At 41.6% G+C, this 15,588-nt stretch overlaps 1 protein-coding gene across 1 annotated transcript; it reads right to left on the bottom strand.

The window, feature by feature from the left end:
- Positions 1–2,375: 2,375 nt before the first annotated feature.
- On the bottom strand, positions 2,376–4,975 carry LOC109519066 (angiopoietin-related protein 4-like). Its single transcript, XM_019875354.1, has 7 exons — positions 4,483–4,975; positions 4,257–4,367; positions 4,086–4,173; positions 3,492–3,605; positions 3,309–3,404; positions 2,939–3,220; positions 2,376–2,863 (listed from the first exon to the last, which is right to left on the bottom strand). Exons 1-7 carry the CDS (start codon positions 4,909–4,911, stop codon positions 2,688–2,690), a joined length of 1,296 nt encoding a protein of 431 aa, XP_019730913.1. The 5' UTR covers positions 4,912–4,975; the 3' UTR covers positions 2,376–2,687.
- Between the last annotated feature and the right edge of the window lie 10,613 nt (positions 4,976–15,588).

Here is a 15,588-nt window from a genome sequence, read left to right as displayed (position 1 = left end):
CGCGTCTGGTACCCCACTAAGGTAGGCAGGAAATCCTTTTCACAAACTCAATCAACTCTTGTGTCATTATGGCTGTTGCTCATCATGGCATAAGTGTGCAAGTGATAAATTATATTTTATAAATCAGAGTCAAGTTGAACGACGGTCCTTTCACACTTTAAAGCATTGTTTCCGTCGTCATGAGCATAATCTGTACAAGTGGCGGTTGTTCTAAAACTACATGGGAAACTCGGCTTCCACTTTAAAAAAGGTGAAATAAATCTTGCTGTGTGCACATGGCGACCAGTTCAGGGGTACGCTGCCTACTGCCCGATGACAGCTAAGATTAGGCTCCAGCACGCCCGCCACCCTTGTGAGGATAAACAGTTTCGAAAATGACTAAATAGGCATTAAAAAGCCTTTGTTGTTTTGTTCAGAATCGGGTACGTATCACAGGCAACTGACACAAGTTCCTTGTCATTCATCCCCGAGGCGCCACGGCCCTTGACAGAGTCGGACGCTGTACTGATTCGTAAAGTGGATTGTTCCACTGCGCGAAACTGGATGGTGAAGCCATTATTAAGCTATTTGCATTATTATCTTAACGAAATATTACGGACAGCTACACTTTGACTGTAGTGTGACCTCGCTCTGAACCTTATGAAGTGACCTTAACTTGAACCTTATGGTTTGGCCTCGACTTGAACTGCCTTAGCGACGGAAAATAATGTTAACACCTTTGCAGACAAAGACCAGACAACGCTGTACATGCACCTTTCAGCGGACCTGCGGTTTCACAACTACGGTCTTGTTCCGTTCCAGCTTGTTAGAAACAAAAGTCATGCAACAATTATGCCATCCGAAAATGTCAGTAAAAGGAACAGTTTCTGGAGAAACGAAAGTATCGCAATCATTAACTATGTTAAATCTTTAAGTTATGTTTTTAGTAAAAAGAAAACATCAGGAAAACTGGGAAAAAAACGAAAGCATTAGAACAGTCATCAGGAAACTGAAAGGGAAATATCCATGGAGAGTGAAGTATGTATTCTGCTCATATTTAGTCATGCTGAATAACTTTCCCATGCCCGCAGCATAGCTTGGCGTCCTTGTAACAATCATCACCTAGAATTGGAATACTCCCTACTGAAGACGCACGAACTTTGGAATGCGGTAGTTGGTACAAGCTGAGAATTGGTTTAGGAGAAACGAAAGTTATGATGTCACACCTTGTGTCTCGGTACCGCCCTTCTGATGATATAAAAATGATGTGAATCTCTTCGTGCTTCGCACTCGTGACACGCAGCCATTGTCTGTAAACCGCTGGAGCCCGGAATATTCGAAGAAACTGTTCATCGACTCCAGCCTGTACTTGGATTACCAACATTCTCCTCTTCCGAAATTAAACGAACACACGGGGGGAAAGAAGGCCGCTTTCCCCACAACAAGAGTTTCGCCCCACTTAGAATATATAAGACTTGTTTTGAGATGTCGCTTTCGCGCATTTGTGCCTTGACCACAACGATTGCTTGTATCACACTTGTGCCCTGAACGTTCAGATAAAACTTCTTGGAAAAACTTCTCCATTTCCAGCCTCTGATTTCACACCTCAACTCAGCCCGAATTTAAACGAACACACGGAGGACCTGGAGGAAGCAGAGGACGGCGGGATTCGCCCGCCGTGACCACAACAACCTCTCCCTCCCCGCCTCCAACCGTGGTCACTGGGTAAATGCTGGGCTTTATCCCGCCCACCGGACACTTAGGGTCTCGGGTGGTGGCACTGGATTTCTGCATGATGATTGGATAATCTGTCTGAGGCGGGAAAGATGAGCGTCTCCTCACTTGAACGATCAGCAGCCGCCACTGTCCATACATTTATTTACTTCCCGTTATTATGGGAATTATGGCTGACTAAACCAGGATATTGTTTTATGTGCTTTACTGAGCTTTGGTTTAAATTTGAAAACCTTTGACCAATCCTCTTTGCCCAATTTCTCTCAATCATCCAGCGTCCTGAGTGCTCTCCTCTGCGCACTCCACTGAAACTCACTCCACAGGTTTTCAATGGGGTTGAGATCTGGAGAATGAGATGGTCACGGGAGGAACGTAATTCTGTGTCTCTTGAACCCTTTTTGCAATTTTCCGCCAGAGAGTATGCCGATATGTTTGTCCAAGTGTACCCTGCAATTGGATAATGTACAGTTGCTGATGTGTAGGAAGCGTGAGCTTCGGTGTAGGAAGCGTGAGCGGTGTTGCTACGCAGTGGCGGAGTGGATATGAGCCCGAGTGGTCGTCTGTATAAATACAGTATACGCCCTGTGATTGACCGGCAGCTAGTCCCGGTGTTTTTATTTTGTGTGTAATTTTTAGGTATCTCATTATCGGGGACACAAACCTGAAGAATACAAATTTTATTTCACTCACTTCTTACAAATGATATATTTGAAGCATAAAATAATTGAAGGAAATAATACACAACTTATAATTATGTTTAAAAAGACCTTATAAAGGGAATACTTGCGATTGTCAATGTGACAGAGAAATCTTATGGCATAGCATAGAAACAATTATGATCATTCAGTGCAATAAACAGGTGATAAATGTGCTTGTTGAGTTTGTCAGCCAGTTGTTTCAGTCTGAAGTTGTTGCATCATAAACGCTCGTTTTCTCAGCTTGCTTTGGCTCTCTGCTGCAGTTTCCTCAAGACTTTATTGCTGGCTTATTGAAATCGGTGCAAGCTTCATAAGAGTTGTACTCAGAGAGTTTTTTTGCCCCATTGTGTTGGTCCAAAACATCCTCCTCGGCTGCCATCTGACCGGGCCGGGCCTTCTGGGATATTTGCCGTTGAGGTTTGAGGCGCCACAGCTGCTGAACCACCATCCTCCTGAAACCAAATGACCAGTCAGAATACAATCGCTTGTTTTGTCGTACTTGACGTGAACAGATTCAATTCTCTCACCTGAGTGAAGCTCAGCACAGTTGACGTCTGCGGCGAGATCATTGTCACGGTCGGCTGTGGAGAAAGGAAGACCCGCGGCTCCCGTCATTAGGCTTCCCCCCTGAGCTCCAGACGTTGAATTTTGCTCGAGGTGGAGAGCGTAGTTTTTTTCCTTGCCATCAATTTGGACGCGATAGAGATTCGCGTGGCTCTCTCCTGTCGAATCCGTCAACTCCACCTGCAGCAGGTACTGGCCTTGTTCGGAGATTGTGTGAATGTTCTCCAGGCCCAACCAAAACTCGCCTGGGAGAAAGAAATCAGCCATTCTTATCACTGGGGTTTTGTGATACAAATTTGTCATGTATTTCCTGTGTGTCAACGGTGGTCTCACCATTCAGGCTGCCGAAGCCTTTTTGGTAGCTCTCCCAAAGGTGGTTAAAGTTTTCGGACCCATCGAGGCGTTTCTGGATGACGGTCCATCCACCTTCTGTGAAGGTGACAAAGAGAAGTTGAGTTTTCAGGTTGGCAAGTTGGCAATCAAGACAGACTTCGGGTAGGCTTCTTCTCGTCTCACCTGTAGTCATTTCGCAGAGGACGTTGAAGGGCTGCGAGTTCTGTGCTTGGATTGTGTAAATTCCGCTGGTTCGCTGCCCCCTTACAAACAGATCGTGGCAATCTTGAGCGAAACCTGAGGAAAAAAAAAAACCACAAACAGATGAGATGGTTGTACAAGTTTAGAGCTGCTTAACTACAGTTTTTGGCTGCTTGTTTTGCTCAAAGGCAGTCATGCCTGTCGGTGCTACGAGGAAAGATAACATTGTTGAGATCATGCAATGCAAGTCAATACCCTCGTTTTCTTGACCTTTGGACTGCCTACAAATGACCCTGACAACAAGTCAGGCTGTCTACTTGGAGTGGCAAAGGTTTAGTTTTGTTTTTCAACGTGTCACTTTAAATAGCTCGCCCTTCTTTGCTGGTCCTTGTTATGACACAGCCTTTACCGCACTGTCAAAGTTCAACGATGTGTATCGAGAAGATACGCAACGGCGAAAAGTGAAATCCGCAGAGTGAGAAACACGCTACTTAGAGCTCAGCATTTATCCGGCAGTGAAGAATTTCTTTGAACACATCCGATAACAGCGAGACTTTTTCAAAGTGATTTAATGACCTGTTTGGGTGTCACTTGGCACCGAATCTCCTCTCAGTGTTGTCTCCTCATGCCTGCGCCTGAGGAATCGGACTCCCTTGTGTGCAACCTGGAATAATGGCAGCCTGTCAGTCAGGATGAACAAGAGCACGCGCCGGTGTTGTTTTTCCCGTAGGCGGGAGAGACACTCACCTTGTTCTGCAGCGTCAGCAGGTGTAAACTCTGCTTGTCCAGTTTGTCTTGTTGCTGCTTGATCTTGTCAACCAGGTGGTCGATGCGTCTGTTCTGCGCTGCCACGACTCTCTGGGAACACACGTGGGAAAGAAACGTTATACAATTTTCCGTTAGGCGCGGGTGAAGACTTGTTTCTCGTCACTCCCGCCGTTTTACAATTCAAGCCTCTTTCTGCTTTGCTCACCTGGATAAATAACATTGTCGAGTTGTCTCCTTTGAAGCTGACTTCCATTGTCATTTTAAGCACTTCGTCCACTTTCTGCTCGAGTGCGTTCACGCGAGAGCGGATGTCCTTGGTCTGCTTCATCATCTCCCCATCCATCCTTTCCTTCTCCTCCCGGATGGCCTCCAGGGCTTCGTCTTGCTCGTGCCGCTTTCTCTCCAGTGAGACGATGGTGGCGTTGAAGGCTTTCAATTGGCTGTTGACGTCCCTCATCTGAGCTTTGGTCTTCATGACATGCTCCTTGAGGCCCTGGCCCAGCTGGAGCAGGCCGTGGGCCACCACGTTGACGTCGTCCCACGAGGCGTACTTGTCCCCCCTGGCCGCGGGGAATCCCGCCGCGGCGTTCAAGAGCAGCACGGGGACGAGGATGGCAGTCTGAAGCGTCTTCATCTTTGGCCTGTTTGGATTCGAATGATGATCTTGTGGTTTGTTTTGTGGTGCAGACGGAATTGTAAGGTTTTTTATAGCCGAGTGCTGCCGCTGAGGACCGCGTTGATTGGCTGCGAGGCTTTGGAGGTGGGCACAGAGGACGGTTTGGGGTGTGGAAACAGGCCACCACTTGTAAAATGATGCAATGCAAGCGTTCCATTTCTGGCTGACAAGAACAGTTGTGATGAACGACTGAGTTCATTTCAGTTGTTTTCTTATAATATTGCAGTCGTATTATTTTTGTGCATTCGAAGATACATTTTTGTTTATTTTTTTTCTGACATCATATGCAAATTTTCAAATGCTTGATTATCAAAATGGTTAAAGCAGGCTAATTATTAAACTATTAACTATAAAACTTAAGATCAGAATCACAACTTAAATTTCATTTGTTTATTTAAATTCTGTCAATTATCAAATGAATACATGGATGTAAATTACATAACATAATCTACATTCACCCATCTGTTTATTTTCCATAATCACTGCAAAGTTTCCAGAATAGCTGAACTACAGTCATATCATTAAATATTTTTTTTGTAGTTTTACAATTCCCTATTAAATACCCAATAAAGTGAAGACAACTGCGTGATTTATTGCACAAACTAGAAAAATAAATCTCCGCTTGTAAAACATTGTTTATGTATGGGGCCAGCAGCTACTAGTTTTCGACCATGAATCGGGAATGCCGAGGAGAACTTTGTGAGAAGTAGGGGAAAGTTCATCCCGCAGGGCTCTTTACACCCTCGCCCCTGACAGCAAACTCCCAAACAATGGCACGCACATGAAGACACGCACGCCCAGACACAAGTCACATGGTATCCGTGCAGTGCAAATTGAAAAAAGACCTACAGTGTATTTCGGCATACTCACACTTCATGATTGGATAAAAACATCTTTTCAACTCATATATACCATGTAGGCCACATAGCTCAACAGGCACATTCTTTGTTGTTGTTGTTTTTTTAAAGCAAATTGTAATACTTTGTGTTTATTGTCAACAAAACTTCCAACTTCTAGAAAAACACTTTGTAGCTTAGTGACTGTATATAAGGGTTGGGCAACGTATGGACTGCGGGTCAAATCTGGGCCACTCCATTTTTTTAATTTGGCCCACCCAGCATTTACATTATCAAGAGTCCTGTCATATTTGATGCAATTATAAAAACACAGTTTAAAAAAAAATTGGTTAATTCATATTCGACACGGAAATGATTTGTTAGCATAAAATGAATGTATAATTTGCGTGGCATTTTCAACACTGTTTATCCTGAACAGGTCTATTATTGATTTATAATTTTCATATTATTAAAACAATACAATTGTATGTTTTCTTATATATATATATATATTATATATATATAGAGAGAGAGAGAGAGAGAGAGAGAGAGAGAGAGAGAGAGAGAGAGAGAGAGAGATTTTAAACACACACATTGTAACATTCTATAAAATGTGATATGTGGGATTGTTTTTTTTTCCATGTCCATGCATTTAAAAGAACAATGAGTATGATGGCGAGGACATGGCAGTCCACAGTGCTCATGCAGAGCACGTTTCCCTCCCTGCTATAGCTGCTGAACTGCACGTATACTCCTGCCTCCTCTGTCTCAGCTGACGTGAGGTGCAGCACAGTGTCTGTGGCTGATCAGCTGGACGCCTGGCATCAGAACACACTGTTCCATTTGCACATGAGGTTAAGCCTTCTTCATACAATCTTTTCCCTTTGGTGGAAGAAATCTTAATTAAAATGGAAAGTTGTTGTCCTCGCTATAATATACACAAGTTTCTTCTACTACTTCTATCTGCGGATTCCCTTATTTATAGATTAAAATGTTTTTTTGTTTTTTCTGTTTATTTTTTTCTTTTTTTTGTGGGGGCAGGGTATCAAAAATAAATAAATCAACTGAAATGCATTAGATTAATTAAATTTTTCTCTTTTCATTTGTTGGAGGTTGTTCCCCATTCACTTTTCTTTAAAGTTCCAACATTTTCACTGAATCATTATGTAATTTACTAATCATCTTATCATGACAATGCCACAGAAGCATGATTTCATTCGAACATTATCTTTGAACGTCAGCCCTTTTTCAGCAGAAAATAAAACGCACGACACAAACAGTCAAATTCTTCTCAATAATTCTTGATAGTTTTCATCCTCTGAATTCCCCAAGCATTCCTGAATTGTTAGTAGTGATCTGCAAGGCCGCTGCCTAGATGACAACACCATATGTCCCATTACATCTGCACGTGCATAGTACACGAGCTTCCCTCTACTGGGTAAAATGTGATTTTAGACACCAGTGGGTTAGTGAGTGAAAGGTGAGCCTGTCGTCACGTGCCTGCTCTGTTGCATCACCCTCTTTAAAAAGCTGCAGCTGGATCCCAAACAATAAGTCTGTACACTCGCTAGCCACAATATTGCCCTCAAATATGAGACTTATTCAAAATGTTGCCACAAAGATTGTCTTCATCGTTGTTTTATACCACTGCAAGTAAACAACTACAGTCATAAACATACGGACAAACCCATAGCTCTCTGACATTGTTTTAAACATTAGCCACTTGTTAGTTAGACAGTTACTAGTTTGTGTGTGTGCGTGTGTGTGTGTGTGTGTGTGTGTGTGTGTGTGTGTGTGTGTGTGTGTGTGTGTATTTATACAAGTTGGCCATGGCGTCCCACAGGGATCTATGCTTGGACCAGTACGGTGCAGTCTTGGAAATATTAGAAAGCACTCTGTTACCTTCTACTGTTATGCAGACAAGACACAACTTTTATTTATGAATGAAACCGGTAAGTCCAAACTCCACAAGTGTCTCAAAGACAGCAAGAACTGGCAGACAGGTTAGTTCCACTTACTTAATTCTCTTAAAACCGCAATTACTGTATTGCAAATTTGTACATAAGTAGTGACGTGGACAACTGTGACACTTTTTTTTAACCAGATCCAAGCTGATTTGTTAGCGTGACCTGTCCATGGGTAGGATGCTCCTTCTGATTGGTGAGCTTGGGGGTCCAAAGAGTACTTTCAAGAAACATAGCTTTGACGATCCCAAAATTGCATTGACAGAGATCACAATTTTGATCTAAAAACAAAAATATTGCTGTTTGTCTATTTTTATTCAGAGCGGCGTCCACACTCTGCCTTTCTGTTACTCTGCCAGTCTCTCTGTAGCAACCCTGTTAAAAATAATAATAACAATCATAATAAAATAAACAGCATACTTTATTAGACCAGCATGGTTTTGTTGAGTTTTTGTGCTGGCCCGTCTGGTGTCACCAGTAAAACTAGCAGCAAAAGTTAAAAAAAACAACAACCAAGATTCAAACAGTTGAACTTTTGGTCATTGGGCAACCTACTCGATGAACTGAGCCACAGTTGCCCAGCGGTCATTCACACTCAAAATCACACCTCAGGACATTTTTTAAAGTGGTACTTACCTGCAAACTGCTTTTAGCTTTATTCTAAAAATGTACCTGTAAAATGAATATCCCAAACTTTTTGTAAGTAATTTCTGGTCTATTGTCAGCCAACCAATCCAGAGACTCGGATTGTTTGTCTTTGAGCCGGTTAAGCACTTTGTCTCCTTGGATCGGCTTACCACACTGACAAAGTACTATACTCTTCTCATTCAATTCATAAATGGTACATAAATTGGAATTTCTCAAACACTTCACCTTAAGCGCAGTGTTACAGGGGTCAACGGTCTTCGTTGCTTCGGGGTTCCGAACAGTGTGCAAAGGAGCGAATTTATGCAACGGTGTAAGAATACCTTGTCACACGGCACAAGAAGGCATGCTCAGTAACCACTGTACTTTCTCTCTTTCATTGGATTGTTTTATAGTTATGGCTATGAAGCTTTTTTCATGCTAAATATTTACTGTAATTATGAACATATTACTTTGTGAGCATATCTGTCATAAAAGCCCTGCACTGTTGTTGTATTTTGATGTTAGAGACATATTCTTGAATGGTTTGTGTAGGTCTTTTCTTATGTTAAGTGACTGAGCATATTCAGTTTTTTTTCTTGACTTGTCTTTGATGAAAATCTCATTGAAATTGTGGCACAGCTCTGCTTCGGCAATGTGCAAAAGGAGCTGCTTGTCACAAAAACGAATTGTTTAAATTTGTGTGTTGCTGCCATGAGGAATTCATTTCCTGGTGGAACTAAAAGCAGCTGCGATTTACACTCCAAAGATGGAGTCTTCCTTCATTCATCACTTACATCGGAATGACCTTTTACCCAGATTCCACTCACAGAGTAGTTATCCTTTGTGTCCCAGCTTGCTCTGGGCCCTGTTCTTGGAATTTTTTTTTTTTTTTTTTACAATCTCATTCTCCAGCTTGCACTTTAACCCAGAAAGCGTTGTTGTTTTCCTGAAGCCTCTGTACAACACCACACTTATCTTTTTTGGATGGTGAACATCGTACCAAGCAATGTGCATATGTTAACAGTGGCTAAATTAAAACTCCAGTCAAATGGCAGGTTTATAGTCACGGTATATCTGTACTGTTGTATCGCATTCAAGTCTTTTCAAGACAATTCACTGATAATACTTCAACATATTCTCATAACTCATCAGCAGAATACAGTACATCGATATCTGACTGAGTAATGTAAAATTTTGGCGACAAAGAAATTCTGTGGACTACAACAACAGGAAAAATAAATGAGGCTGAATAAATTTGCAAGTTGTATCTTGACTCGATGTTACGATCGCTTTCGTGCCAAATGCATTCCAATCGGTGTGTGTAAATATTAAGCAACAAGTGGAATCAAAACAAGTGTTCGCTGTCGCAAAGTTCGTCAAGTAATTTATTGCTTTGGCAGTTTGGTTGCACGAAAAAAAAAAGGCTTTTGTTGAATTTATTTTATTTCTTCAAGCGGTTGCTCTAAATAAAATCATCTGGATCCAGATACATGTTTCAAGTAGACTAGACATCTATAGATTTTAAGTAAAATTCAAATGACCATTTTTTTCCCATGTAGTGATTGTTTTATTTTAAACACATTCCTAAGAACCAAGAAAATGATGCCGCTACATTGTTTTTATTGACACTTCTGGTGACCTTTGATAAGGGACATTTTTGTCTGCCCTCTGACTTGCATCCAAACAGTGACAGATATTCTTTAATGACATTCATAGGCGACCTCAGCAGCTGCATTTTTACCCCTGTCCTCAAACGAATGTTGTAATATACTCGCGATAACGATAACAAACTTCCTTTTTTTCTGAAGAAATTTCGCGTAAACGCTGAAGAGCTGACGTTGAGTTGAATGCCAGTAGAAATTACTGTTAAACGCATACCCTGGCACACCCTTTCCATCTGCTTAGGTATTAACCCGAATGAAAGTGTATTTCACTCCAGAGGCCTTTTTACTCTTTGGCTTTAGCGGTCGACTTCCCCTTTCATTTATTAGCGTGCTGTCGGGCCGTGAACTCTGTTGTGAGGTAGGTCCTGTCCTTCCCTCACACAAGTTGTTTCACCTTTTACCTAGAAACCAGCAAGCCAAGGGATGTGAGAAGACATGCTGATTTCCAATTAGGAGTTGCATGATTCACTTCAACCCTGATGAGGATGAGGACAAGGATTACTGGATGTAAATGAAAACACTTTTTTCTTTTCTTTTTTCTTTTTTGCAGATACGGTAGTTTTAAGCACATTCCTTTTCTGTAGCATGAAGACACGTCATCTTGCTGTCCTTATTCCAAACTGGCCTTTGACTTGGGGTTCCAAACTTTTAAAATAACAGATGCAAAATACAACATGACCCTAATGAGGCCGTAGAAAGTGGATGTAGGGGTGATTGTCACTTGTATTATTCTTCTACTTTCCTACCTGCTTCCTTTTAAAGTGCTTGTATTCCTTCGGCAGCCGCTATGTCATATTCTTTTTGTGCTTCGCTCTTACAGAAATCCCTGTCGTTCGACTCTATCACACTACAACGAGAGCTTATAAAAAGCCACATGAAAGGGTTGATTCTGTGTATTTTATTTTTCTTATATGTAAGATTCTGCGATTGGCTGGCACCCAGTTCAGGGTGTCCCCCGCCGACTGCCCAAAGACAGCTACGATAGGCTACAGCACGCCCACGACCCTTGTGAGGATAAGCGGATCGGAAAACGGATGCATGGATGGATTATATTTAAAACCAAAGAGGCACTTCAATAGACTGTACATAGAGCACAGTCAAACTTTTGGATTGAAAAGCACTGTTGTGTGCTTTCATTTGCTGGCTGTCTGTACATGTGCAAATCCAGCCATATCGACTGCTACATTCTGAAGGAATTGGGTGTGAATGCTGAAGAACTGACAAAGGTGGAATGCAATGTCAGGTTTGCTATTCGATAACATGGCATGCAAAGAAAAATAAGATAAGCTGTGTGTATGTGTGTGTCTATGTATATGTGTGTGTGTGTGTGTGTGTGTATATATATATATATATATATATATATATATATATATATATCAACCTGAACAGACTGATGCCAACAGAACAGCCCCCCCCCCCCACACACACACACACACACAATTGAAATAAAGCCATGGATGGGGACTATATTGCAACTTCCAAGTCATCTTCCAAGTCAGTTTGATCCTGTTTGTTGATGGTTACTGGTTCACATTTGGCCTTCAATCTCTAAAAAAATTCAACTGCAGCTGACTTTACACATCTTTATCTCAAGAGGTTAGTAAAAGTACAAAGCAACGTCGACTGAAAAAGATAGAGACCACAAAAATCTACCAAAGTCCAGCCATGAAGTAATTGTGATATGTTGCTTCTGACCACTGCTCAAAATGCATGCTTTTGAATTGTGGGAGGAAACCACAGTGTGTGGGAGAAAAAAAGCCACAAAGAACAAGCAAACTCTGCACAGAAAGCTGGATTCAAGATTTAAACCTTAGGATGAACCTTAGAGCCGTAAGGCAGACTTGTCAACAACCACTGTGCTGCCTTTCAATGACCCCACATACCGAGTCAATGGTTCACTTTTCAAGGCTTCAACAGTATGGAAAAAAAGACATTCCCGATTTGTTAGTTTTCACAATGAGCAAAAGTTCTACATGAGCAGAATTTAAAACTTTACAAAACTTTACATCTTCATGAAAATTTGAGTTATTCGCAAAACCTATTAGCTGATGAGTTTAACAAAACATGTTGCTTTTGAGCAGTGTGTTGTTGTTTTGTTTTTTGTTTTTTTTAGGAGGGGGGGAGATTCTTCCCTTTGTTGAAGTCCTTGAAACCGATATAAAGGTGTTTCTGACTTCTTCCTGATTTTCCCACTGGACTCTTTCAAAGGAAAGCAAAAACATGTTTTGCTGCCAACGTACATGGACTTTGATGCACGCTTGGAGGTGACAGTCTGGTATTGTGCTAACTTCATTCTGTTTACACATCGGCTGTGTCGCTAAGATGAGGGGAAAGGCTTTTATTGTTCTGATAAAGATCTGCTTGTGTTTTGGCCTGCTACTAGCAAGGTCGGACTGTGTAGTTTGCACAACGTGCCATGCAATGAGAAACCCCGGTCTCCAAGACATTACATTCTGCATTTTGCGTGGTGGATCTGGGCTTTCAGTGGGAGTTTAGTGTTCTAATCTACCACTTAATAACGCCATAACGTCACAATATGTTCATGCCCCCCGCCCCCAAAAATTTAACGATGGCTACATTCACACTGCAGCGCATGTTACTGAACTGTTCCAAATGACACTTTTGCAGATTCACAGACAATTGTCTCTATTGTCTCCCTTCCAAGCACTCTCAATGTGTGGCATTCAAGAGCATTTGACGTTATTTGAGGATATTACCAAAACAAACAAAAAAAAAAAATCCGGATTAAAAATAAGTCACGCTGCAAAGCAGTGTTGTTTGAAATAGCCTCATAAAGCTCAATTTCTGTTGATAAGTACGCCTTGAAAGTGAATTTTCAATCACAGTCCGATATCGTCCTCCATCGTAAATCCCGCTTTGGCCGCACACAATGAATCAGAAGCGATAGTTGCTGACTCAATGATAGAGAAAAACTGACTCATCATGGGGCCTGCAGGATGGCGTTCGGCAGCGGAATCTACAATCTGATTGGCTAAAAGAAGAGCAAGTTATTTCAGTGCCGTGTGTATGGTCAGCGCCTGTAGCCGAGGTACTGAAGGTGTTGGACCAACTAATACGTGCATGGCAACACATTGAAGTGGAAATCTGATTGGACCCCCCCCCCCCAAAAAAAAAAGAATCTACAGGGCACTGGAAGCCGCGCGGCCAAAACATACACAATGAAATGAAGACAAAATACAGTTGGAAATACATTTTGTCCACTTAATTGAAGTCATAAATGTAGGTCTGTGTTTCTGATAGTGTTCGCGCCTGCAGAAGAGGGCCTTTTAGGCCCTGACGGCACGCTACTTTGAGTAAATAAAACAAAAGTGACTCTCGGCCAATGACCCTAAAATAGTGATGGATTTTGACTACTCCTCAGTGTTTGTGTGTTGCGGTCAATCAGGGTCACTTCGAGTTTGAACATCTGGGCGAGAGGTCAGCCTGACCGTGAGGAGGAAGAAGATAAAAACTTCCTCCATCTGTACGGCCCATTTAAAAACATGCTGCAAGCCGCTACAGGGAGACAAAAAGCTTGTTGGAAACTCTAAGCTTTATTGTCATCTGTGGCAAAGAGCTTCACAGGGCATACGAGGACGTGGTAATTAAAATTTTTAGATACAGTATATGATGTGGTGTTCAGAAAAAACTGTGTTTTTTTACCACCACAAAAACAGTATCAACAGAAAAATGCTCAACTTTTTGTGGTTTCCTGTGAATCACTGACCGGCTTTTTTTTTCTTCTCGCTATCAAATGACACAATTCAGATATGCAACATAAATAGAAACAAGCTAATAGATTTGGATAGTCAGACTGTAATCTGGCCTCTTTCACATGTTGATAACTTTACAATGTTATGTGTATTTGTCAATGTAACTGCAGCAAAAAGGGACAGATCAGATACAGTATACACCGTCATTGACAGTTTGATATCATGGAAATACACCGACTCGTATTGGCTATAGTAACACACCTGCATCTGCCTCAAGAAATACATTAAAGATGTTACAAATCTCAACTAAAGCGGAAATATGAAAATTTGTACGAATATGCTATACTACACTAGCAGTGTCTCCATCATTAAAAAATTACAATCATTTCCAAGGGAAGCTGACGAAGGAATGTTTAGGATACCCATAATATAAAACAATGCAATAAGCATCATTGAGTGCAATAATGTAATATTTGTACCATTTATGTGTTAGATTCAAAATGTAAACCATTGAGCGGTTAAACTATTTCAGGCATTCACTTTCCTGTAATTATTTTGGAGGGTTTTAGTAACTGATTAATTTCTAGGATGTCCTCTTGTTTCTGCTAGGTCACAGTGACCTGCCAAACCCTTCATTGTTCCTTAGCAAGTCACAGGAGAGCCAAGATTTCCTTCTGGAGAAGTTTGCAGCCAAACTCAAGCACGCTCAGTGTTTGAATCACTGCATGAAGACAAAGCGCATTGATTGCGGATGAAGGTGCTGTGGCGACACAAAATTCTTTGGTTTTACCTGGTCATTTTATATACTTGCAGCAAGAAGGAATCTGTATCACGTGTGTCACATCATGTATTTGTCAAAAAAATTACAAATGAAAACAAGTTAAAATACGGAATGGATTACGTTAAGATAAACGGCTAAACAAAATAAATACAATTTGTGAGTTATTTATTGTATGCCTGAAAAAAATAGATGAGGTTAATGAGCACCGACTTTTGAAGTCAGGCTCAAAACTGTAAACATAACGCAGCAGCTCCCCCTCCTGCATGGGTGACAGCAATGCAGCATGCAGAGGAAAACGTTTAGTATTGAAAAAGCACTTGTTGGGGATGCAAAGTATTTTCAATGAAATTTTAGAAACGTTTGCTGATAGAACAGCATTTTTCCATCACTTGATTGGTTTCTCAGAGTGACAGTTACAGTAGAGTAACAAATAATGTATTTATGATTTTTGTTTTGATAAAACGTGTGACGTTATTTAGCTAAATAATTCAGATTTGCTTCAGATGATCGGTATGATTGTATATTGATGAGTTCCACAATGTCAACGTGTGATAGTGGAGGCATACGCTCGCTATTTTGGTTCATGTAGCTCTTTGTCATTGCTTCTAAAGATGAACAAGCTACATCACACATCTTGTAAGTGGCTATGATAATTAGCTATCCATTTTCAACACCGCTAATCTTGAACAGGGTCGCGGGGAATCGCTGGAGCCTATCTCAACTGATTTCGGGCGGAAGGCAGACTACACCCGAAACTGGTCGCCAGTCAGTCGCAGGGCACATGTAGAGACAAACAACCATTCACACCCACATCCACACTGTCGCTGAGTGGTAACCGATCCCACGCTGCCTGCACACAAGTCAGTCAAGTGGACCACTCCACCATCAGCAACGCAATGATAATTATGTACCATTGAAGTAACGGTGTACGTTGAATCATGTTTGAAGTAATATTTAATGCAGTCTTCAGAGCAGTTAGTCTAGCACAGTGGTGTCAAACATACGGCCCGCGGGCCGGATCCGGCCCGCAAAGGAGTTTAATCCGACCCA

This window comes from Hippocampus comes, unplaced genomic scaffold, assembly GCF_001891065.2.
Source record: "Hippocampus comes isolate QL1 unplaced genomic scaffold, H_comes_QL1_v1.1 scaffold132, whole genome shotgun sequence".
NCBI classification, from domain to species: domain Eukaryota; kingdom Metazoa; phylum Chordata; class Actinopteri; order Syngnathiformes; family Syngnathidae; genus Hippocampus; species Hippocampus comes.
This window is presented reverse-complemented; position numbering and strand designations above follow the sequence as displayed.